Genomic DNA, 26,633 nt, shown 5'->3' on the forward strand with positions numbered 1-26,633 from the left:
CCACATGGCTGGGGAGGCCTCAGAATCATGGCGGGAGGCAAAAGGCACTTCTAACATGGTGGCAGCAAAAGAAAATGAGGAGGAAGCAAAATTGGAAACCCCTGATAAACACTTCAGATCTTGTGAGACTTTCTGACTATCACAAGAATAGAATGGGAAAGACCGAGCCCCATGATTCAATTACCTCCTCCTGGGTCCCTCCCAGAACACGTGGGAATTCTGGGAGATACAATTCAAGTTGAGATTTGGGTGGGGACACAGCCAAACCATATCATTCTGCCCCTGGCCCCTCCAAATCTCACATCCTCACATTTCAAAACCAATCATGCCTTCCCAACAGTTCACCAAAGTCTTAACTCATTTTGGCATTAACCCAAAAGTCCACAGTCCAAAGTCTCATCTGAGACAAGGCAAATCCCTTCCACCCATGAGCCTGTAAAATCAAAAGCAAGCTAGTTACTTCCTAGATAAAATGGGGGTACAGGTATTGGGTAAATACAGCTGTTCCAAATGGAAGATATTGGCCAAAACAAAGGGGTTGCAGGGCCCATGGCAAGTCTGAAATCCAGTGGGGCAACCAAATTTTAAAGCTCCAAAATTATCTCCTTTGAATCCAGGTCTCACATCCAGGTCATACTGATGCAAGAGGTGGATTCCCATGGTCTTGGGCAGCTCAGCCTCTGTGGCTTTGCAGGGTATAGCCTCCCTCTTGGCTGCTTTCACAGGCTAGTGTTGAGTGTCTGCAGCTTTTCTAGACACATGGTGCATGCTGTTGGTGGATCTACCATTCTGGGGTCTGGAGGACAGTGACCCTCTTTGCACAGCTCCACTAGGCAGTGCCCCAGTAGGGACTCTGTGTAGGGGTTCCAACCGCACATTTCCCTTCTGCACTGCCCTAGCAAAGATTCTCCATTAGGCACCCCCCCACCCCTGCCCATGAAAAACTTCAGCCTGGGCATCTAGGCAGAGGTTCCCAAACCTCAATTTCTGACTTCTGTTCACCCGCAAGCTCAGCACCATATGGAAGCTGCCAAGGCTAGGGGCTTCCACTCTCTGAAGCCACAGCCCAAGCTCTACATTTGCCCCTTTCAGCCACAGCTGGAGTGGCTCGGGCACAGGGCACCAAGTCCCTAAGCTGCACACAGCACAGGGACCCTGGGCCCTGCCCACAAAACCACTTTTTCTTCCTGGGCCTTCAGGCCTGTGATGGGAGGAGCTGTCATGAAGGTCTCTGACATGGCCTGGAGACATTTTCCCCATGGTCTTGAGGATTAATATTAGCCTCCTTGCTACTTATGAAAATTTCTGCAGCCAGCTTAATTTCTCCTCAAAAAATGGGTTCTTTTCTACTGCATCTTCAGGCTGCAAATTTTCTGAACTTTTATGCTTTGTTTCCCTTTTAAAATGGAATGCTTTTAACAGCACCCAAGTCACCTTTTGAATGCTTTGCTGCTTAGAAATTTCTTCTGCCAGATACCCTAAATCTCTCTCAAGTTCAAAGTTCCACAAATCTCTAGGGCAGGGGCAAAATGCCGCCATTCTCTTTGCTAAAATATAATAAGAGTCACCTTTGCTCCAGTTCCCAACAAGTTCCTCATCTCCATCTGAGAACACCTCAGCCTGGACCTTATTGTCCCTATTGCTATCAGCATTTTTGTCAAAGCCATTCAACAAGTCTCTAGGAAGTTCCAAACTTTCCCACATTTCCTGTCATCTTCTGAGCCTTCCAAACTGTTCCAACATCTGCCTGTTACCCAGTTCCAAAGTTGATTCCACATTTTTGGGTATCTTTTCAGGAACACCCCACTCCTGGTACCAATTTACTGTATTAGTCTGTTTTCATGCTGCTGATAAAGGCATACCCTAGACTGGGAAGAAAAAGAGGTTTAATTGGACTTACAGTTCCACATGGCTGGGGAGGCCTCAGAATCCTAAAAGGAGGCAAAAGGCATTTCTTACATGGTGGCAGCAAGATAAAATGAGGAGAAAGCAAAAGCAGAAACCCCTGATAAACCCATCAGATCTCATGAGACTCACTCACTATCACGAGAATAGCATGGGAAAGACCAGCCCCCATGATTCAATTACCTCCCCCTGGGTCCCTCCTGCAACATGTGGGAATTCTGGAGATACAATTCAAGCTGAGATTTGGGGGAGGACACAGCCAAACAATATCATTTTTTTCTCAAAACTCATAAATGTCAAATAATGATCAAACTGAAAGACTTTATTGACTCAGTTTCTAGGAATGACTCTAGTCTTCAATGGCCCTTAAGTTACCATCTGTAGACAATCAATCACCCCTCCTCATTGCCCTGGGCACAGTCTTGTGATACAAATCATCTTTCTCAATCCAGCTGGGCCCCTCCATGAGGCAGCAGTGCCTGCCCTTACCCTCTGCACCCACTTGCCTCCACCATACACAGCTCCATGCTGTAGGTGCAGGTCAGCCCGTAGCACTGGTAGCTGCCCCATGACTAGGACAGTCCTGAGGACAAGACGGGATGGAGAATTTCTAACCTATGTTGCCATTGATCACTTTCCTTCTAGCCAGTTCTTAGGAGAAGGGTTTCTTCTCTACCTCCTTATTTCCACTTGCCCCAAAGTGGCAGCAAGAAGCTAGCAACATAGATTGGACAGCAACTAGACTATAACAGATCACTTAGATTATTCTCTCTCTTGTCCCTTGCCTACCAGGGCTCTATGAAGATAGAGGGAGCCATAGTTGGCACATCTCTGTCAAGTGGGCTCAGGGTATGGGCCGAGGCCTTCTAAAAGTCCTTGAGTGCTTTGAATATTAGAGTATTGGCTTAGTTCAGAAGGAAACTGAGGCCCAGGAAAGGGCTGTTAATGACTACAGAATGTAGACCCAGTGCAAAATAAGGAATATCTCTGGACAGGTGTTGTGGCTTATTCCTGTAACCCCAGCACTTTGGGAGGCTGAGATGGGAGAATCGCTTGAGCCCGAGAGTTCAAGACCAGCCTGAGCAGCATAGAGAGACCCCCCCACACTCTGTTTAAATAAAAAAATAAATAAGCAATATCTCCAGAAAGGACCACTTAGATGATGGGTAGCCTGGCTGTATACAGAGTATATATAAGAGAGGAAATATATGAAAATGCACCCTATGGCTACAATAGAGGTCTAAGTCTACCTCTCTAGAGATAACTGTGATACCGCCCAACTAAGAAAGACCAAAATGGGAGTGAACCTCTGTAGCAGAGAGTAGATAATGCCTGTTTACCAGGGGGCCAGCTTTCTTTCACCTGTCAGAATCTTATTCTTCTGTCTGAGAAAGGACCCAGAGAGAAAAGCAATATAATTAAAAATCTGAATTTGACAAAGATCACAAGGAGGAACCGAAGTTGTTAGAAGTATCTCAAAGGTTGGAGTTGATTTTAAGCAGTGATAGCCTCAAGGAAGTACAGTTCTCCATCAACTCTCCCCTCCCCATTCCTGTACATTGGTTTTTCTGGCCAAGGGCATGTGTCCGATTGGGGTCTTGTCCTTGTTGTGAATATCTTAAGGACAGCTGTGCTGTAGGCGCACCCTTTTTTGGACCCTTTCTATGTCATAACTTTGTACATTTCTGAGTGTATGGGCTTAATATTTATAGGAACAGGTTTTTATTCCCATTTCTAAAAATTCCATGGCTTTTGCCTTCATAATTCAATCACCAAACCAGCCATTCTGTATCTGGGTTACTATTGTGTCTGTGCATTGCGTGTTCCTTGCGTCAGGGATGATAGATCTTTATCACAGTGCCAGGCAAGTTGGGGAAAATAGCATAATGCAGGTGGTTGCCAAAGGCTGTGACCTATCTAAAATGATGATTTTTTTATAGTCTCAAAAATTAGGGCACATGGCTTTCTAGTTCTCATTAGAAATTCCCAAGATGCTGTTGCCTTTTTTTTTTGATGCCTGAAAGTGACCTTATTTAACCATAACTTTGAAGTGTTCTCTATAGAAAACTTGCCACCGTGAGGCTGTAAGTGGTTTACTGAACTCTGCCTTTTTCCTTGTCCTCCTGCAGCTCAGCCTGAGACCCACAGTGGCAGAGCTACAAGCTCGAAGGATCCTGCGATTTAACGAGTACGTAGAAGTCACGGATTCTCCTGACTATGACCGCCGAGCAGACAAGCCCTGGGCCAGGTTAACACCTGCAGACAAGGCAAGAATCCCAGTGGATTTTGTGTTGATTGTATTGCTTTTCTGGAAGCTCCAATATCCACATCCCCCCTACTTAAGTCATCCTAGGGGACGAGATCTTACCAAATATTACAACGGTTTTCTGCCTCTGATTATTTAAGCCACTTAAGTGATACATTTAGTGATATCAGTGTAGTTCTTTCAACTAAGTCTCAGAGAAAAGTAGTTATTTACCATATAACCTACCTGCTTTCATACCTGGATGGGGAGGGCTTTCTCACATACAGGATTTATCCTTACTCTTAGAAAATATAACTTATACAACTTATCGTTTTAAAGGGATATGTTAACAATAGAAAGGTTTGATCTTCGTCGAGACTGGCACACTTTTAATAGAAATGACAAGACAGCAAATAGTTTAGGCTATGTGGGCCATAAAATCTTTGTTGCAACTGCCCAGTTCTGCCATTGTAGCATGAAAACAGCCACAGACAATGTGTAATTGAATGGATATGTGTATGTTCCAATAAAACTTTTTCTACAAAAACAGATGGTGGGCCAAATTTGGCCTGCAGGTCAGCCTTACCAACCCCTTATCTAAAGCATTGCACACAATTCCTGAAAAATGAGATATACAGTGGGTTCTATCAATGTAGAAAGACTTTTATCTTATTAGTACCATGGTTCCATAGGCAAAGATTCGTGTCAACCATTTGTTTTTAAATTGTTCTAATTTTTCTCTCTTGGCAAAATCTGGTATTGAATAAATTCATGCTATACCCAGTTTTCTTTTTTAATCGTAAGTACTTTTGCTTAAACGTGCCACATCTTAATGCTAAAACTAGGCATTTAATCGTGCTCTGTGCTGACCCTTTTTAACAGGAAGCTTCATTATTTAAAATACCTACTATGCATCAAGCACATACTGGAGATACAGATTCAGAAATCCTTAGCTCATAAGTAGAAATGAAAAGTAAGAAGGAGTAAGATCGCAAAGGAAGAATGTTCAGAACAAGAATAGAAGAGAAGGAGGCTGAGGAAAGCACTTCAGGGATGTTTTAGGAAGAAGGAGCAGAAGAATATTGAGAAGAAATGTCCATGAAGTGGGGAAAGAGGAGAAGCTGGTAGCCCAGCAGCTTGGAAGGACTGTGTCAGGGAGGACGGCCACGTGTGTGCAGTGACATGGTGAGAGGGAGCATTTTGGTGGCCTGATGGGTGGAAGCCTGTGGTGGAGACAACAAGGATCAAACACAATCCTGAGAATTTGGGCTCTGAAGTATGATGAGGCAGTCGTTCAACGTATGGCTGGTGATCATGAAGGTTATTAAGCTTGGTTGTGTAAATTTGGAAAATGAGAAAAGGTGTCAAGGGAGTGATTTTTTTTTTAATTTATGGGAAATACTTGAACAATTTTTTGTGCAGTGAAAGGGTCAAAAGAAAGGGAGAGGTTGAACATACAGGCGGAAAAGTCAGTAACTGATAGCGTGGGAAAAATCATTGGAGTAGCAGGTCAGTACTTATGTGGAAGAGGCAAGGAGCAGACCCTTGAAGACGGAGGGAGAGCACAGGCTGAGGAAGCTAGGAAGTCATACCTCATTGTGCTTTTACTTTGCCTCTGGCTCATTATGAATGAGATTGAACATATTTTCATATGCCTATTGGGCATTTGGATTCCACTCCACTTAAGTGCCTTTTGCCCGTTTTCTTTTGTGTTGTCAATTTTTTCTGATTCATAGGAGTTCTTCATATATTCCAGTTATATACGTCGCAAATATTGATTTAACAAGATTCTTTTTTTTTTTTCTTTTTTTTTGAGATGGAGTCTTGCTGTGTCGCCCAGGCTGGAGTGCTGTGGCTCGATCTCGGCTCACTGCAAGCTCCACCTCCTGGACTCATGCCATTTTCCTGCTTCAGCCTCCCAAGTAGCTGGGACTACAGGTGCCCGCCACCACACCCGGCTATTTTTTTTTTTTTTATATTTTTAGTAGAGACGGGGTTTCACCGTGTTAGCCAGGATGGTCTTGATCTCCTGACATTGTGATCTGCCCGTCTCGGCCTCCCAAAGTGCTGGGATTACAGGCGTGAGCCATGGCACCTGGCCAACAAGATTCTTAAGCTTATTACAGTTGAATTTATCAACCTTTTTCTTTATGGCTTATGATTTTGTTTCTGGTTTTAAAAATTCTTTGCATACCAAAATGATAGATATATTCTCATATACTGTCTTCTAAATTGTTTATAATTTTGCTTTTCATATTTAACTTTTTTGTTTACCTGGAGTTGTTTTTTGGGGAAGGTGTAAGATATGCTTTCAGTTTGCTTGGTCATCTGTATTATATGTTTGTTTTCTATGTCATTATTTGCTCTTTTCTCTTCTTCCTCCTGATTTTTTGGGCTTTATTGGCTGTTCTGTTCTAACCTAAGATAGACTCTCCACATCATTAATTTTCATCCTTCCTTACTTTCTGATACAAGCACTGAAAGTTAGAAATGCCTCTGTGTGTCAGTGATTTGCAACCTTGGCTACACATTGGAATCACCTATAGTTCTTTAAGAATGTGGATGTCTGGGCCGGGCGCGGTGGCTCACGCTTGTAATCCCAGCACTTTGGGAGGCCGAGGCGGGCGGATCATGAGGTCAGGAGATCAAGACCACGGTGAAACCCCATCTCTACTAAAAATACAAAAAATTAGCCGGGCGTGGTGGCGGGCGCCTGTAGTCCTAGCTACTCGGGAGGCTGAGGCAGGAGAATGGCATGAACCCGGGAGGCGGAGCTTGCAGTGAGCTGAGATCGCGCCACTGCACTCCAGCCTGGGTGACAAAGCAAGACTCTGTCTCAAAAAAAAAAAAAAAAGAATGTGGATGTCTGGGTCCCATCTCCAGAGATGCTGATCTCATTGGTCTGGGATGTGGCCTTCATATTGGGATTTTTAGTAATTATAAATGTCTCACATGTCCTTGAAAACAATATGTGTTCTACAGTTTGAGGGTGTGCAAATTTTCCTGTAAGATCAATCTTGTTAGTTCTATTCAGATTTCTGTAGCCTTAGTTATTTTTTTGTCTCTTTGATCCATCAGGTAACAAACAAGATGTGTTAAATCTCCCACTATGTGGATTTTTTTTTTTACTTGTTATAATTCTGTTAATTTTACTTCATTTATCGTGAGGTGTGTCATTAGATATATATGTTTAGAATGCGTACATTTTCTTGATGAAACCTTTGTTATATTTAAAAATATAATTTTTAAACTAGATTGTCAAAATGAGTTATTTTAGACTACCTTAGTACTATGAATTGAAGCAGCAAACCTCTGTGATGTTTAGCTCATGGCTTCAAATTTTCAGGGTACATTTCATCCCTCCCTGCCCATCCCCTTACTTACTAAGCACCAGCTTGCAAGTTTTTGTTTGTCCTTGGAGGATCAGATATTCTAGCTTACCCTTACACTGAGGGTATGCCATTTGGTTCCCAATTTATGGAGAGAGAATTAATTATTAGACCTGAGTGGGTTTTGTGTGTCTTCTGTATTTCACCAAATCATAAAGATGCCTGCTCAAATTCACTAGATTTAACACAAGTGCCCTCAAGGTCAAAGCCAGTTTCATTGCTCACTTACCTTATTTCTCTGGCCATGATCTTCTTTTACTCATTCTTGTCAAAGTATTTTTTACTCCTTTCCGAGCTGTTTAGTACATTTAAAGCAGTTTTTAGATGCTATGTTTAGTATTTTAATTGTTTTTCAATAGAAGAGTTAGTCAAGGCATCTGGTATGCCATTTTGCTAGAAATAGTAAGGCATTCTGAACTTGGTGCAAGGTTTCTTCCATCCTCCTTTCCTTTCAGTTGTGGGCTTTTGGTCATTCACTTCTCATTTAGTGTCTCCTAGTTGACCCTGCTCTAGTCACTGTTTCTGTGCAGTGACCTTCCCCAAAACTTAGTGATTGAAAACAGCAACTATTTTATATTTTACAGATTTTGTAGGTTGGGAATTTAGTCAGGGCTCAGTTAGGTGATTCTTCTGCTCTTCATGAGGTTGACTAAGGTCTCTCAATGTTATTCAGCTGACAAATAGGCTACTTTGGAGGCTCCAAGATAGCCTCTCTAACATGTCTGGTGTCTTGGTAGGGATGGCTCAGAGACTGGGCGCAACTCTGGCTCCTAGTCTGCCAAACTACCTATACATGGCCTCTTCAGCATGGTGGCCTGAGTCATCAGTCTTCTTACATGGTGGCTGAGCAAATGTCCCAAGAGAACCAGGTAAAAGCCATACGGCCTTTCCTGATCTGGCTTTGGAAGGCATCCAGCCTCACTTCCGCTACATTCTATTAGTAGCAGGCAAATCATAAGACCAGCTCAAGCTTCAAGGAAAGGGGAATTAATTAGCTCCACTTCTTGACAGGGGAGTGGCAAGATCACAGTTGTGGCCAAATTTGGAAAATACAATTTTCCACACCCACCATTCCCAGCTATCTTACTATTCAAATGCAAAACTTTAGAAAGGCAGGTAGGGCCAGATAAATGAGTAAAGATCACTGCAGATGCCAAGTATGCAAGCAGGGAGAGTCTAAATGACTAACCACCCTCATATGGAAATGAAATTGTCCAAACCCTAGAAATAGTTCTTTTTAACTCTTGTTCTTTTGTTGGAAGGTGAAGCTCATTCATCTCTAGCTGTAACAGAGAGGATTTTTTTTTTTTTTAATTTTATGTTGAAACTAAAATGGGATCTTGTTCTGGACTTCTAGGTTGCAGGGGAAAGTTACATGGCCAGGTTTTCTGCCACAGGCTTTGTTTCTGTTCATGAGTGCTTTGAAGGCATATGACTTTGACATCTCCCATGCAGATTTGAGCCCCAGAACATAGCCACTGCCCCTCTCTCCTCACACATGGGCCTCATTTTCTCCCTCTGACAGTATCTCTCACATTTCTCCTGAGACTTTTTAAAATCTAAAAAGCAACATTTTTAGAAGTGGATTTTTATTGTGTATGTGTGTGTTTCTCTGGAAGAAAATTAAGAGGTAGAATTTCTTCTAAATAGAAAAAATATTGTCCAGGCATGGTGGCTCATGCCTGTAATCCTAGCACTTTGGGAGGCCGAGGTTTCTTGAGCTCAGGATTTCTTGAGCTCGGGAGTTTGAGACCAGCCTGAGCGATGTGGTGAAACTCTGTCTCTACTAAAAAATACAAAAAATTAGCTGGGTGTGGTGGCGCGTGACTGTAGTCCCAGCTACTCGGGAAGCTGAGGTGGGAGAATTGCTTGAGCCCAGGAGCAGGAGGCTGCAGTGAGCCATGCCACTGCACTCCAGCCTGGGCAACAAGGCCAGACCTTATCTCAAAATAAATAATTAAATAAATAATATGGTACACTTTTTAAAGATAAAAAATAGAAAAATGCAACAATTTAAGATGTTTATATGTAGTATATTGTATATACACAAGTGATGGACATTCATTGGGCCACATGTGAATATTCAAAAATGCAAAAATAAGAACCACTTTAATGCACAGTACTTTTAAGAATTTCTAAAAATACCATTTACTACCTAACACTGAAAAAAATTGTTCCCTCTAGTTGTTGAAAGGTAACTGTGATGAAATAGTACAATATTATTGCCCAGAGATCCTAAGACTATCAATGGTCTTAGTGTATATTTTATTTTAGAATGAAAATGACACATGCTAATCACCATTATTAACAAGCATTTCTAGTTTTTGTTGCTTTTTACTTAAAACATTTTATAATATATTATTTATTATATATGTATTTCGATCAGATTTAAAATATTGTATTAAGTTAATTCATGTAAAAATTATAATTTAACTATTATGTTTAAAAATGAGTTGTTTTTTTTAACTTTTGAGCTCTATATCCCATTTTAAAAAACTATTCAAAGTAAATATTTCCACCTCTGCTTTAAAAAATAAACAATGAGGCCAGGTGCAGTGGTTCATGCCTGTAATCCAAGCACTTTGAGAGGGTGAGTTGGGTGGATCACTTGAGGCCAGGAGTTGAAGACCAGCCTGGCCAACATGGTGAAACCCCATCTCTACTAAAAATATAAAAATTAGCTGTGCATGGTGGCTCCTGCCTGTAGTCCCAGCTGCTTGGGAGACTGAAGCAGGAGAATCACTTGAACCCAGGAGGCAGAAGTTGCAGTGAGCTAAGATTATACTGCTGCACTTCAGCCTGGGCGACAAAGCGAGACTCCATCTCAAAAACCAAACCAAACCAAACAAACAAACAAACAAACAAACAAACAAAAAATGAGCTTCCTTTCAGCCTAAAGGAGACATCTTTTTTCTTTCTCTTATCTTAGTGCTATTTTCTTAGCCCCATTAAGCTACCACCTTGCATTTTAAAGAGTAGAAGCCCATCAGTCAATAATTAATCAATGCCTCTCCTTTCTGTGAAGGAGGAAGGCCCTTGCTGGGTGTGGTGGGGAATCTCCAGAACCTGGTAGTCTGGTTAAATGGCTCATGTTGGAAAAGAGAAGTGGTGGGAGAAATGCCTTATTAATTGTGAACTTGATTGAGCTTTATTCACCTTTAAAATAAAATTTTCAGGTCGGGGCACAGTGACTCACACTTGTAATGTCAGCACTTTGGGAAACCAGGGTAGGAGGGTCACTTGAGGCCAGGAGTTAAAGACCAGCCTGAGCAACATAGCAAGACCCTCTCTCCACAAAAACTAAAAAAATTAGCCAAGTGTGGTGGCACACCCCTGTATTCCTAGCTACTTGGGAGGCTGAGGCAGGAGGATCCCTTGAGTCTGGGAGTTCAAGACTGCAGTGAGCTGTGATTGTGCCACTGCACTGCAGCCTGGGCAACAGAATGAGACCCTGTCTCTAAAACAAAAATAAACAAAATAAAATTTTCAGTTTTAGAATATATGTACTTAGAGCACTAGAAACAGATATATGTACAGTAAAATAGAGATGGCCTGGTTTCCTGCACTGAGGTAGATAAACGAGCTGGCCCTTCAGTGGCAGACAGGTGAGGTCAGAGAAGGCCATCGAATTGGCCTTAAGACCTAGGCTTGCCTGCCAATAACCATCTCCTTAGAGTAGAGCTTGGAAGCTCTACTCTATGGAGGAGAGAGGGGCAGGCTTTAGAACTGGGCACTTCTAGGATGGATTGATCCTTGACTTGGCCACTTAGTAGTTGTTTGACCTTGGCCAAGTCATTTAACCTAGGTTTACTTACTAGTAAAATAAAGCCAATTATATCTACTTGAGAATTAGGTAGAATATCTCTAGAATTCCTGCTGGTCAATAAATGGTAGCTATTACCAATGTTATACTCATGGTCAGGGATGAGAAGCCAAGCTTTGTTCCCCATTGCTGATATTTTCACTGTTGATTCATGAGTTTACGATCTAGTCTAAAATTATCCAGTGAAAGAGAATGTAGAATTTTTTCAGATGAGATGTGCTTTTGTCCAACAGGTCACTCAGTAATCACTTATTAAAACCCTTACAATATATTAAGTATCGTCCTAGATACTGGGGATATAAAGTTGAATGACACAAACTGTCTTTCCAGGAACACAGTGTCTAAACAGGTCCTAAGAAAGCCAGAGATTTTTGTTCTCCCTAAGCTATTCTTTGCCCTGTTCATTGATGCCCTAGCAGCAGAAGGGAGTACACTTGCCTCTCTGTGGCATTGAACTTGATTATTGAGTAGTCCAGAAATCCTCTCCACATCCCATCATAATTTTATCCAAGAAATAAAGGATATCAAAATGGCAATTCTAGTTAATTCTGGCCCCACAGCTCATGCTGTTTGAGAAGGCAGCAAGGTCTGCATTTTCTTTCTTTCTTTCTCTTTCTCTTTCTTTCTTTCTTTCTTTCTTTCTTTCTTTCTTTCTTTCTTTCTTTCTTTCTTTCTTTCCTTCCTTCTTTTTATTGTACTCTAAGTTCTGGGTTACATGTGCAGAATGTGTAGGTTTGTTACATAGGTATACGCGTGCCATGGTGGTTTGCTGCACCCATCAACCCATCACCTACATTAGGTATTTCTCCTAATATTATCCCTCCCCTAGTCCTCCACCCCCTATAGGCCCCAGTGTGTGATGTTCCCCTCCCTGTGTCCATGTGTTCTTATTGTTCAACTCCCACTTATGAGTGAGAACATGTGGTGTTTGGTTTTCTGATCTTGTGATAGTTTGCTGAGAATGATGGTTTCCAGCTTCATCCATGTCCCTGCGAAGGACATCAACTCATCCTTTTTTATGGCTGCATAGTGTTCCATGGTGGATTTGTGCCACATTTTCTTAATCCAGCCTATCACTGATGGACATATGGGTTGGTTTCATGTCTTTTTTATTGTGAATAGTGCCTCAGTAAACATACGTGTGCATGTGTCTTTATTGTAGAATAATTTGTAATCCTTTGGGTATACGTCCAGTAATGGAATTGCTGGGTCAATGGTATTTCTAGTTCTAGATCCTTGAGCAATCGCCACACTGTCTTCCAAATGGTTGAACTAATTTACACTCTCACCAACAGTGTAAAAGCATTCCTATTTTTCCACAACCTCCCCAGCATCTGTTGTTCCCTGACTTTTGAATGATCACCATTGTAACTGATGTGAGATGGTATCTCATTGTAGTTTTGATTTGCATTTCACTCATGACCAGTGATGATGAGCATTTTTTCATGTGTCTGTTGGCTGCATAAATGTCTTCATTTGAGAAGTTTCTGTTCATATCCTTAGCCCGTTTTTTGATGGGGTTGTTTGCTTTTTTCTTGTAAATTTGTTTAAGTTCTTTGTAGATTCTGAATATTAGCCCTTTGTCAGATGAACAGATTGCAAAAATTTTCTCCCATTATGTGGGTTGCCTGTTCACTCTGATGATAATTTCTTTTGCAGTGCAGAAACTCTTTAGTTTAATTAGATCCCATTTGTCAATTTTGGCTTTTGTTGCCATTGCTTTTGGTGTTTTAGACATGAAGTCTTTGCCCATGCCTGTGTCCTGAATGGTATTGCCCAGGTTTTCTTCTAGGATTTTTATGGTCCTAGGTCTTACATTTAAGTCTTTGATCCATCTTGAGTTGATTTTTGTATAAGGTGTAAGGAAGGGGTCCAGTTCCAGTTTTCTGCGTATGGCCAGCCAGTTTTCCCAACACCATTTATTAAATAGGGAATCTTCCCCATCGCTTGTGTGTGTCAGGTTTGTCAAAGATCAGATGGTGGTAGATGTGTGGTGTTATCTCTCTGTTCTCTTCCATCGGTCTGTATATCTGTTTTGGCACCAGTACCATGCTGTTTTGGTTACTGTAGCCTTGTAAAGTTTGTAGTCAGGTAGCAAGATGCCTCTAGCTTTGTCCTTCTTGCCCAGGATTGTATTGGATATGCGAGCTCTTTTTTGGTTCCATATGAAGTTTGAAGTAGTTTTTTCCAATTCTGTGAAGAAAGTCATTGGTAGCTTGATGGGGATAGCATTGAATCTGTAAATTACTTTGGGCAGTAAGGCCATTTTCATGATACTGATTCTTCCTATCCATGAGCATGGAATGTTTTTCCATTTGTTTGTGTCCTCTCTGATTTCCTTGAGCAGTGGTTTGTAGTTCTCCTTGAAGAGGTCCTTCATATCCCATGTAAATTGTGTTCCTACGTATTTTATTCTCTTTGTAGCAATTGTGAATGGGAGTTCACTCATGATTTGGCTCTCTGTTTTTCTGTTATTGATGTATAGGAATGCTTGTGATTTTTGCACATTGATTTTGTATCCTGAGACTTTGCTGAAGTTGCTTATCAGCTTAAGGAGATTTTGGGCTGAGACGATGGGGTTTTCCAAATATACAGTCATGTCATCTGCAAACAGAGATAATTTGACGTCCTCTCTTCCTATTTGAATACCTTTTATTGCTTTCTCTTGCCTGATTGCCCTGGCCAGAACTTCCAATGCTATGTTGAATAGGACTGGTGAGAGAGGGCATCCTTGTCTTGTGCCGGTTTTCAAAGGGAATGCTTCCAGTTTTTGTCCATTCAGTATGATATTGTCTGTGGGTTTGTCATAAACAGCTCTTATTATTTTGAGATATGTTCCATCGATACCTAGTTTAGCATGAAAGGCTGTTGAATTTTGTCGAAGGCCTTTTCTGCATCTATTGAGATAATCATGTGGTTTTTGTCATTGGTTCTGTTTATGTGATGGATTATGTTTATTGATTTGTGTATGTTGAACCAGCCTTGCATCACAGGGATGAAGCCAACTTGATCATGGTGGATCAGCTTTTTGATGTGCTGCTGGATTGGGTTTGCCAATATTTTATTGAGGATTTTTGCACTGATGTTCATCGGGGATATTGGCCTAAAATTCTCTTTTGTTGTTGTGTCTCTGCCGGGCTTTGGTATCAGGATGATGCTGGCCTCATAAAATGAGTTAGGGAGGATTCCCTCTTTTTCTATTGATTGGGATAGTTTCAGAAGGAATGGTACCAGCTCCTCTTTGTACCTCTGGTAGAATTCAGCTGTGAATCTGTCTGGTCCTGGACTCTTTTTGGTTGGTAGGCTATTAATTATTGCCTCAATTTCAGAACTTGTTATTGGTCTATTCAGAGATTCAAATTCTTCCTGGTTTAGTCTTGGGAGGGTGTATGTGTCCGGGAATTTATCCATTTCTTCTAGATTTTCTAGTTTATTTGTGTAGAGGTTTTTATAGTATCCTCTGATCCTAGTTTGTGTTTCTGTGGGATCAGTGGTGATATCCCCTTTATCATTTTTTATTGCATCTATTTGATTCTTCTCTCTTTTCTTCTTTATTAGTCTTGCTGGCAGTCTATCTTGTTAATCTTTTCAAAAAACCGGTTCCTGGATTCACTGATTTTTTGAAGGGTTTTTTGTGTCTCTATCTCCTTCAGTTCTGCTCTGATCTTAGTTATTTCTTGCCTTCTGCTAGCTTTTGAATGTATTTGCTCTTGCTTCTCCAGTTCTTTTAATTGTGATGTTAGGGTGTCGATTTTAGATCTCTCTTGCTTTCTCTTGTGGGCATTTAATGCTATAAATTTCTCTCTAAACATTGCTTTAGCTGTGTCCCAGAGATTCTGGTACATTGTGTCTTTGTTCTCACTGGTTTCAAAGAACACCTTTATTTCTGCCTTCATTTCGTTATTTATCGAGTAATCATTCAGGAGCAGGTTGTTCAGTTTCCATGTAGCTGTGTGGTTTTGAGTGAGATTCTTAATCCTGAGTTCTAATTTTATTGCACTGTGGTCTGAGAGACAGTTTGATTTCTGTTCCTTTACATTTGCTGAGGAGTGTTTTACTTCCAATTATGTTGTCAATTTTAGAATAAGTGCAATGTGGTGCTAAGAAGAATGTATATTCTGTTGATTTGGGGTGGAGAATACTGTAGATGTCTGTTGGGTCCACTTGGTCCAGAGCTGAGTTCAAGTCCTGGATATCCTTGTTAATTTTCTGTCTTGTTGATCTGTCCAATATTGACAGTGGGGTGTTAAAGTCTCCCATTATTATTGTGTGAGAGTCTAAGTTTCTTTGTAAGTCTCTAAGAACTTGCTTCATGAATCTGGTGCTCCTGTATTGGATGCATATATATTTAGGATAGTTAACTCTTTTTGTTGAATTGATCCCTTCACCATTATGTAATGACCTTCTTTGTCCCTGTTTATCTTTGTTGGTTTAAAGTCTGTTTTATCAGAGACCAGGATTCAACCCCTGCTTTTTTTTTACTTTCTATTTGCTTGGTAGGTCTTCCTCCATCCCTTTATTTTTTTTATTTTTTATTTTTTTGAGCCTGAGTCTGGCTCTGTTGCCCAGGCTGGAGTTCAGTGGCGCAATCTCGGCTCACAGCAAGCTCCGCCTCCCAGGTTCACCCCATTCTCCTGCCTCAGCCTCCCGAGTAGCTGGGATTACAGGTGCCCGCCACCACGCCCAGCTAGCTTTTTGTATTTTTAGTAGAGACGGGGTTTCACCGTGTTAGCCAGGATGGTCTCGATCTCCTGACCTCGTGATCCGCCCACCTCGGCCTCCCAAAGTGCTGGGATTACAGGCATGAGCCACTGTGCCTGGCCCATCCCTTAATTTTGAGCCTATGTGTGTCTTTGCACATGAGATGGGTCTCCTGAATACAGCACACTGATGAGTCTAGACTCTTTATCCAATTTGCCAGTCTGTGTCTTTTAATTAGGGCACTTAGCCCATTTACATTTAAGGTTAATATTGTTATGTTTGAATTTGATCCTATCATTATGATGTTAGCTGGTTATTTTGCCTGTTAGTTGATGCAGTTTCTTCCTAGTATCCGTGGTCTTTACAATTTGGCATGTTTTTGCAGTGGTTGGTACTGGTTGTTCCTTTCCATGTTTTGTGCTTCCTTCAGGAGCTCTTGTAAGGCAGGCCTGGTGATGACAAAATCTCTCAGCATTTGCTTGTCTGGAAAGGATTTTATTTCTCCTTCACTTATGAAGCTTAGTTCAGCTGGATATGAAATTTGGGGCTGAAAATTCTTTTCTTTAAGAGTATTGAATATTGACCCCCACTGTCTTCTGGCTGGTAGGGTATCTGCAGAGAGATCCACTGTTAGTCTGATGGGCTTCCCTTTGTGGGTAACCCAACCTTTCTCTCTGGCTGCCTTTAACATTTTTTCCTTCATTTCAACCTTGGTGAATCTGACAGTTATGTGTCTTGGGGTTGCTCTTCTCGGGGAGTATCTTTGTGGTGTATTCTCTGTATTTCCTGAATTTGAATGTTGGCCTCTCTTGCTAGGTTGGGGAAGTTCTCCTGGAAAATATCCTGAAGAGTGTTTTTCAACTTGGTTCCATTCTCCCCATCACTTTCAGGTATACCAATCAAACGTAGATTTGGTCTTTTCACATAGTCTCATATTTATTGGAGGCTTTGTTCATTTCTTTTCATTCTTTATTCTCTAATCTTGTCTTCTCACTTTATTTCATTAATTTGATCTTCAATCACTGATATACTTTCTTCTGCTTGATTGAAGTGGCTATTGAAGCTTGTGTATGCTTCACAGAGTTCTCGTACTGTAGTTTTCAGCTCCATCAGGTCACTTAAGCTCTTCTCTACCCTGGTTGTTCTAGTTAGCCATTCATCTAACCTTTTTTCAACGTTTTTAGCTTCCTCAAAATGGGTTAGAACATGCTCCTTTAGCTCAGAGAAGTTTGTTATTACCAACCTTCTGAAGCCTACTGTGTCAACTCATCAAACTCATTCTCCGTCCAGTTTTGTTCCCTTGCTGGTGAGGAGTTGTGATCCTTTGAAGGAGAAGAGGCATTCTGGTTTTTGGAATTTTCAGCCTTTCTGCCCTGGTTTCTCCCCATCTTTGTGGTTTTATTTACCTTTAGTCTTTGATGTTGGTGACCTACAGATGGGGTTTGGGTGTGGATGTCCTTTTTGTTGATGTTGATACTATTCCTTTCTGTTTGCTCATTTTCCTTCTAACAGATAGGCCCCTCAGCTGCAGGTCTGTTGGAGTTTGCTGGAGGTCCACTCCAGGGTCTGCATTTTCAACAAATCACCTGTTGCTTCTTCCTAGCATAACCCCTAAGCTAACAGGGACTGATGAAGCAAACCTGTTACCACTCACCACTGGCCAATTTTAAACTTAGTTTCAGACATTTTTGTTTCCTTTTTCCTCTCTATAATTCTCATGATGCCAAAATTACTACATATTTGGTCTCAGTTGCTATCTCATAGAGTTTTGTTGTTGTTGTTGTTTCTACTCTAGAAATACCTAGTTTTGGCTCAATGGCTTCCCATTGGTGGTACAACCCAGCACCGTTGGAGCTCTGATCCCCCGTAACCTCAGCCCAGCTCTTTCTATCTCATGTCTTTCAACAAAATCAGTCCCAGACTGGGTTTGGTGGCTCATGGCTGTAATCCCAATACTTTGGGTAGGCCAAGGCAGGAGGATTGCTTAAGCCCAGGAGTTCAAGACCAGCCTGGGCAACACAGCAAAACCTCATCTCCACAAATTTTTTTTTTTAATTAGCCAGATGTGGTGGCCACACACCTATGGTCCCAGCTACTTGGGAGGCTGAGGTGGGAGGGCATCTTCAGCCTTGGAATTTGAGGCTACAATGAGCTGTGATCACACCACCTTCACTCCAGCCTGGGTGACAGAAGAAGACCCTGTCACAAAAAAAAAAAAAAAAAAATTAGTCCTAATTACATATATGTGAAGAATTATTAAGCCTAAAACCTGGTCTCCTTTGCAAAGAAGAGAGTTAAGTTTATTATACATGTATTTGTCTAAAGTGTCTGATTTACTTTTTTTCCTGTTTTAAACTGTCTCAGGAAATCTTTCTCTTTATTCCAAGATGAAGTAACTCTTGTAATAAAACTATGATCAATCTTCAGTGAATTTTAAAACTAAGCATTCTATTTCTTTAATTGCCTGTAGTCACATCTTTCTGGTATATTTTTTTCAAACAACTAGTCCTTACAATTTCACATCACTTCCATTGCCACATCATTCACATAACTGACTCATCATTTCTAATTATAAGCCAGCACACACAACATGCAGATCTGAAGCAATTATCCTGACAGGGGCCCAGAAGCTCATTTTAGTGGAAAGACTATAGGATCTGAGGTTAAAAGTCTTGTGTATGAGCCCCATGTTTGTCACTTAACCCTCGTCCTGTTTAGAGAAAGAAAGTGCACCTCGCTGCCAGTGCTCATTTAATTTTACATAAACACGCTCTTTGAGGCTGAAGCAAATCTGACAGATTTTCAATGTGAAAATAAAATAGAGGTCGATTGCGGTGGCTCACGCCTGTAGTCCCAGCACTTTGGGAGGCTGAAGTGGGTGGATCGCTTGAGCCTAGGAGTTTGAGACCAGCCTGGCCAACATTGCAAAATGCATCTCCACAAAAGATACAAAAAATTAGCCAGGCATGATGGCGCACACCTGTAGCCCCAGCCACTCAGGAGGCTGAGGTGGGAGGATTGTTTGAACCCAGGAGGCAGAGGTTGCAGTGAGCTGAGATTGCGCCACTGCACTCCAACCTGAATGACAGAGTGAGACCCTGTCTCAATTAAATAAATAATAAAATATTTTTTTGGATATAAATAAATAATAAAATATGTTCTTGGAGTTGTTTCTAAATAGAACATCAAAATCATCTATTTTGGAAAAATCAGATTCATCGAACGATTTTTTGGCCAACAACTGTTTGAGAATGATGTTAACATCACACATAGAAATGCTGTGTTTTCTAGGATTTGACATTTTCAGCAATCGAGAAATACTGTATTTTGTAAATGGGAATACCACTACTAAAACCATAATGCTATAAATAGAATGATGTCTTTTGTTTCCAAAGTCGATATACTAGAGCATTGCAAAAATAAAAGCAAGATATTTCATGGCAAACTTATCCTGAGATAAACATCTGCAGCCATTAGTGCTGCCAGGCAAGTATTCTCAGGGCAACCAGGAAAAGGGTTAATGCGCATCTCTCTCTAGCGTCATGTGACCCCTCTAGGCCTCCATTGTATCAGCTGTAAGGTAAAAGCCTTGGAATCGATTTCAGATTATCAATTGCTTTTTAACAAACCAGCCCAGAATTTAATGGCTTTTAAAACAGCTATTTATTTTGCTCTCAATTCTGAGTTAGGAATTTGGGTAGGGCTCAGCCCAGCAGTTTGTTTTGGATCCCTGTGGCATCAGGTGAGAAGCTGGGTTAGATAATTCACTTCCAAGATAGCTTCTTCACTAACCGTCGGTGCCTTTTGCTCCTTGGCCTCTCTCTCTCTATCTACCCAGCGTCTTAACCTCCAGGGCCTTTCCCTGTATCTTGGGTTTCTCACAGCATGGTTTTCTGAGAGTAGTCACTTTTTTTTACATGGCAGCTGGCTTTAAAGTAGCAAGAAGCAAAAGGTGCCAGGCTAGTTAAGGGCTACATCAGAGTGGCACATATCACCTCTACTGTGTGCATTTGTTTAAGGTGGTTACAGGACTCACCCAGAGTCAAGGCTGGAGAGATAGACTTCGCCTCTTGATGGGGGAATAGCAAAGTCACATTGCAGATGAGTGTGTAGGATGTGCCTGTAAATAGTAAACTGTCTCTCTTTATGCATATGTATATGGTCATCAGTGAATTATAAATTTTATTAATATGACGGATGGATAGCACACAATTTACAATTGTAATGTTTTGTAAATTCCATATCTCAGTTGATTCTCACAGAATGCTTTCACTGATTTTTGCCGTACTCTTAGATCAGTAGTAGCCAACCTACTATTGCAAATAAAGACTTTATCTAATTCATGGTTAAGTCAACTTCAGTGGCATTATCTTCTTTCATTCCAGTGGCCTCTTCATAAATAAAAATGAAAGAATTGTTAATCCCAATCACGAACTGGAATAATTTGTTTTTCAAGAGGCTCATAATAATGACATTTTATTGACTCTACAGTGTACAAAGCACTTTCAAATATGCTCTTGATTAATTCTCACGATATTGTGAAGAATTTCCTCCTGGTTTTCCAGATAAGAAAACTGAGGTTTGGAGTGAAGTGACTCACTAAGGGTCACACTGCTAATGAGGGCATAGCCAAGACTAGAATCCCTGTCTTCTGACTCCAAGTGTACCGCTTTTCACTTCCTCTGCTGAAACCTTACATTTGGAGAAGAAATTTAAAATGAACATCAAGACAGGATTCTCTGCCAGTATTCAAATTAAAATACCTCCTTTCAGCTGGGCACGATGGCGCATGCCTGTAATCCGAGCACTTTGGGAGGCCAAGGCGGGCAGATCACAAAGTCAGGAGTTTGAGACCAGCCTGGTCAACATGGTGAAACCTCGTCTCTACTAAAAATACAAAAAATTACCCAGGCATGGTGGTGCGTGCATGTAATCCCAGCTACTCAGGAGGCTGAGGCAGGAGAATCACTTGAACCCGGGAGGCGGAGGTTGCAGTGAGCCAAGATCGCGCCACTGCACTCCAGCCTGGGTGACAAGAGCGAAACTCCGTCTCAAAAAAAAAAAAACCTCCTTTCAAGGAAGAATGTTTTATAGATGTTAATTGGCGAGTGGTATAGAGCAGCCTCACTCTTTCTCCTTCTGGTTCTAGGCATCAGTTTTTGCAGTAAGCAAAAGTGTCCTCACTGTTGATCGGACTGGTAAGACAAACTGGACAGCCATGTCACAGAGGACTTAGGCTCACACATATTTCTCTGCTTGCTTCTTCATTTCCAAAAGTCAGTAGCAAGCATTATTGTCACAGTTCCTAGTCACAGGTTCCCCATAGAAACTACAGGGGCTGAGGAATATATCTGGGGAGAAGAGACAATCTGTGACATGGACTTAAATATAGCATTGAAAGGAGTGTTGAGGGAAAGGCTCATGTATTGCAGAATGATGGTTAGTTATGAGAGAGAGGCCTCAGGGCTTTTTTCTGTCTGTTCCCTTTCCTAAAATTTATTATTTTCCAACCACAAAAAAGACTTTTTATCTCCCAGTGAAGTCACTCCCTGTGACTTATCATTCTTAGTTTTGGCTGAAGAGTCCATTTTGCCTAGAGGTTACAGGGGTGTTTTTATTAGCACCTTTTTAAAAACGTGAGTAAAACATTCTTTGTAGAGAAGTTAGGAAATAAAAATAAGCAAAAATTTGAAACCACAAACCATCTATAATCCTGCCACTATTTGTTAACAGATAACTAATGTTAACATTTCAGTCTGAATGGCCTGAGCATCCCCTCAAATACCAAAAATTATGTGACACGGATTATGTGTTCTTTAAATAGCAATGCATTCTATTTGATATTTTCTTTGGGTAGCTTTAAGGATTATGCTGAAATTACAAGTTCTATTTCTATAAACTTTCAATATTAAAGAATATATAAGTGACTGCTTTCTCAGTAGCTGTCTGGCAGCTAGTCAAAGCCATGTTGTTGTGGGCAATATTCAATGCAGAACTTTCCATAGGAAAATGGTATTACTTCTCAGAAAATGTTATGACCTGCACTTTCCTTGTGGTCATCGTGGGTGGGGGATGTTCCGTGTGACTCATAGACCAGGCTCAAGGATGAGTTTAGCAAAGGCCCCCTCCCACTACCCTTTGCCAAGAGCACTTAAAGGAAGTCTATCATGGTTTTAGTTTGGCTATAGTATGATATTATATTTATTACACCTTAAAAGAATGTCTAAGCTTGGTATGGTGGCTCATGCCTGTAATCTCAGCACTTTGAGAAACTGAGGCGAGAGGATCACTTGAGCCTAGAAGTTCGAGATCAGCCTGGGCAACATCTTGAGACTGTGTCTCTACAAAAAAAAAATTTTTTAATTAGCTGAGCGTGGTGGCGCACACCTGTGATCCGAGCTACTGGGAATGCTGAATTGGGAGGATCACTTGAGCCCAGGAGTTTAAGGCTGCAATGAGCCATATCTCACCACTCCACTCCAGCTTGGGTGACAGAGTGAGACTCTATCTCTAAAAAAAAAAAAAAAAAAAAAAAAGGTCTGCTTCGTTGATGCTGTATATACTGGGGCAATATATGACCTAAATAACGATTCTGTTTATCTATTTTTTTTTTTCCTGTTTAGGCAGCAATAAGGAAAGAACTAAATGAATTTAAAAGCACAGAAATGGAAGTTCATGAAGAGAGTCGACAGTTTACAAGGTAGGTGACAAAATGCAGTTTAGAAATTGAAAATGCTTAAGATGTGATCCCATGTTAAGTTGGTTAAAAAAAATGAAATTTCTTACAATTTTAAATTTTATGATAGGTATATTTTATCACAATTAAAAAACGTTTTTAAACAGTTTAGCTTAAAACCATCTTATGAACATTTCCGCTTCTCTCACATTCATCCTTGTTTGCTTTTAAGAACCTAATAGTCAATGTGACAGTTTTAAAGATATGACTAGATAAGATTGTAAATTTCTAGAACGTCATAATAAACTCAGCTATCTCCTTCAAGAACACTAAAACTAATCATGCTGAATAAGAATTTCTAAAATTAAATCTTTTCTTTCAAGGAAGTCTGAATCATTTCGTAGGGCTACATTTTGGTTCCTTTCTTCATTTTTTTCTGGGCCTGAAGACATCATTTATTCTGCTCTTAAACAGACTTAGTTGAAGTTGTATGCCCAGAATAGATGCTGGCGAGAGTCAGTGTGGGCACATACATAACACTTTGGTTTCACAATAGACATAACATAGGATTGAAGCTGACTTTTCAGAAGATGTAACTGTAGAATGGGAATCCTGATTTTACTGGTGCCGAAGGAGATCGCTATCATCTTACCATATTCCCCCCAGTCCCCTTCGGTTTCTTTCACAGGTTACCTAATCCGGAAGGGACCTGAGTGATCATATAGTCTGACCCCCTCACTTCACAGGTGTTCTGTTTATTTCTGTCTTAAGGATGAACATATTTTGCTCGTATAACAGGTGCGTTTCTAAAAATTTGCAAGCAAATCAAATCTTTAAAAATCGAATCAATAAAAAATACCAGGATAGATGATCAATGACGTGAAGAAGATCATGATAGGTCTTCATGGAAAACAAATATTAATCCCCTAAGCTACAGCTGTACATCCTGGTGCCACTGTTCCTGCAGTCCGGGTGATGATGGTACTGTGTGCTGCGAGCATGTCACAATATAAAGGAAGTTGCTGTATAACCTCCAACTTTAACAGCAAACTTCCCTGAAATTGATGGGGGAGTAGTGAGGTCTGTTATCATAGACTTGCTCCACAGCTTTTCTTCCTATCTTACTGTCTTGTGTGCCAGAGAAACTCCCCTTTCTTTCAGGGTTACAGTCGGCCTTCCGTATCTATGGGTTCCCCATCTGTGGAGTCAACTGACCACAATCCAAATTTTTTTTGTTTTGTTTTGTTTGAGACAGAGCCTCGCTCTGTCACCCAGGCTGGGGTGCAGCGACGCAATCTCAGCTTACTGCAACCTCCACCTCCCGGGTTCAAGCGATTCTCCTGCATCAGCCTCCCAAGTAGCTGGGATTACAGGCATGTGCCACCATACCTGGCTAATTTTTGTATTAATAGCAGAGACAGGGTTTCACCACGTTGGTCCAGCTGGTCTCAAACTCCTAACCTCGAGTGATCCACCTGCCTCAGCCTCCCAAACTGCTGGGATTACAGGCATAAGTCACCACACCCAGCCCAAAATATTTTTTAAAACAAATACAAAATAACACCACAACAATAAAAATAACACAGATCATAAAATGATACTGTATAATAATATTTATACAGCATTTACATGGTATTAGGTAGTATAAGTAATCTAAAGATTATTTAAAGTATACAAGAGGATGGGTGTAGGTTGTATGTAAATTCTACACCATTTTATATCAGAGACTTGAGGAATCCATGGATTTTGGTATCTGAAGGGGTCCTGGAATGAATCCCCTGCAGACACCAAGAGCTGAATGTACTTCTTTATTTTTTTATTTCCTCCTATATCATTTGTTTGTATATACATGTAGAGCGTTCCAGCATCCTGAATGGATTTTTATCTATTTGAGGTCTTTATTCTATCATAATCTACTCTGAGACCAACAACATGTGCCTATCAAGCCAGACATTTTTGTCCCCCTCTTTTCTCCCTTCCACTTCTAGGGTCGGGAAAAATGTATGCTAAAATGTGTCACCTGTAGTTGCTCTTCTGAAGTAAAGTTGGTTATTAAAAGGTGGCTGAATATTTTGAGTGACATCATGCTGGCTAGGGCCTCCGGGCAACTGGGAAGATGGAGTGCTTGGTGCAGTTGAGTCCTGACCCCTGAGCTGCAGTGACTGCACTCAACCCACACATTATCATTCGGGATAGTTTTGCTTCTGCATAGTTTTCCTAGAAGTTGGAGTATCTGATAGCCTTATCTTCATTTGATAGCATGATATAAAGAATAAATAACAGTCAAAAAGAATCAAATTTTAAAAGTACATTTTTATGGAAGTTCTCATTTTATGGAAAATAAATATTTATACTAAAAGAGGTTCTTTCTATTCTGTTGTACTCTATATGAAGAAGTACAATAAAATTAGAGTACAGGGAGAAGTAAGGGTCATTTTGGTTTTGGGGGGGTATTTTTTGTTTTTTGTTTGTTTGTTTGTTTGTTTTTTTAGTAGAGATGAGGTCTTGGTATGTTGCCCAGGCTGGTCTTGAACTCCTGAGCTCAAGCGATCCTCCCAAAGTGTTGTGATTACAGGCATGAGCCACTGCACCTGGCCTCTTTTTTATATATGTATTTGTATGTACAAAAATAATATATTCTAATTAAGCATTCAAGCAATACAAAATTCTATTAAGTATAATTAAAACCCTTCACTCCTTTCCCAACCTTATTTCTGTTCTCACAGGTATCCACTAGTAAAATCTTGATGTAGATCCTTTTAGATGTTTTTCTATGCATTTATAAACGTGTGTGTGTGTACATATATATATATATATAAAAAATATGTGTATGTACATGTATGCATTTATATGCACCCTCTCTCACACATAAACACAGCATCTAAGAAATCTTTCTATAATAATATATATCTCATTCAGCTGGATGCGGTGGCTCAGGCCTGTATTCCCAGCACGTGGGGAGGCCAAGGTGGGCAGATCATTTGAGCTCAGGAGTTCGAGACTAGCCTGGACAACATAGCAAACCCTGTCTCTACTAAAAATACAAAAATTAGATGAGCGTAGTGGCTCACACCTGTAGTCCCAGCTACTTGGTAGGCTGAGGTGGGAGGATCACTTGATCCCAGGAGGCAGAGGTTGCAGTGAGCCCAGATCACACCACTGCACTCCAGTCTGGGCAACAGAGAGAGATCCTGTCTCAAAAAAAAAATTATGTATATATTTGTGTGTGTATATATATATATATTTCATTTGAATGACTGACATTTCATAGATAATATGCCAAAAAGTCATTGAACAATTACACCATTGATGGATGTTTATGGAGTTTTCAGTTTTTCATTATTAAAACAATGTTGCCTTGACTTTCTTTATGCATATATCTTTGTGCACACATGCCAGTATTTCTGTGGTAGTCCCATTAGTGGATTTGCTAGGTTTCTGGACATATACATTTTGCATTTTGGAATAAACTACTCCATTATCCTCCAAAAAGAGGACTTAGTTTACAGATCTACAGTTTAAGAGCATGCCTAGTCTACTCACTCGCCCTCATCAGCATTTGGGAGGAGAGGGATATGGTCGAGAGATTTATATTCTAAAGGATGAACAATAATACCCCCATTTCATTGATTTCTATTAGATTGGGCATCGTAACATATCTTTATTGATCACTTATTTTTTATTATTTGATTTGACTATCTAAAACTTCTGACCAGCTGAGGCAGGAGGATTGCTTAGCCCAGGAGTTCTCTACCAGCCTGGTCAACATAGTGAGACCCCTTCTCTAGAAAAAATTTTAAAAATTAGCTTAGCATGGTGGCACTTGCATGTAGTCTCAGCTACTTGGGTGGCTGAGGTGAGAGAATCGCCTGAGCCCAGGAAATTGAGGCTGCA

General features: G+C 40.7%; 1 protein-coding gene across 8 annotated transcripts in view; it reads left to right on the forward strand.

The window, feature by feature from the left end:
* The window catches only part of PHACTR2 (phosphatase and actin regulator 2), a 294,797-nt gene that overhangs the window by 248,043 nt on the left and 20,121 nt on the right, over positions 1–26,633 (forward strand). For 5 of the 8 annotated variants that reach the window (XM_032160709.2, XM_032160745.2, XM_032160761.2 and 2 more), the window contains 2 exons: positions 4,035–4,172; positions 22,687–22,763. In XM_032160709.2, the coding sequence (XP_032016600.1) occupies positions 4,035–4,172; positions 22,687–22,763 (215 nt within the window). Of the gene's footprint in view, positions 1–4,034; positions 4,173–22,686; positions 22,768–26,633 lie in introns of those variants that run through there. The other 3 variants (XM_032160719.2, XM_032160755.2, XM_058435607.1) reach the window with 1 other exon arrangement.

This window comes from Hylobates moloch, unplaced genomic scaffold (genome assembly GCF_009828535.3).
Source record: "Hylobates moloch isolate HMO894 unplaced genomic scaffold, HMol_V3 SCAFFOLD_2, whole genome shotgun sequence".
NCBI classification, from domain to species: domain Eukaryota; kingdom Metazoa; phylum Chordata; class Mammalia; order Primates; family Hylobatidae; genus Hylobates; species Hylobates moloch.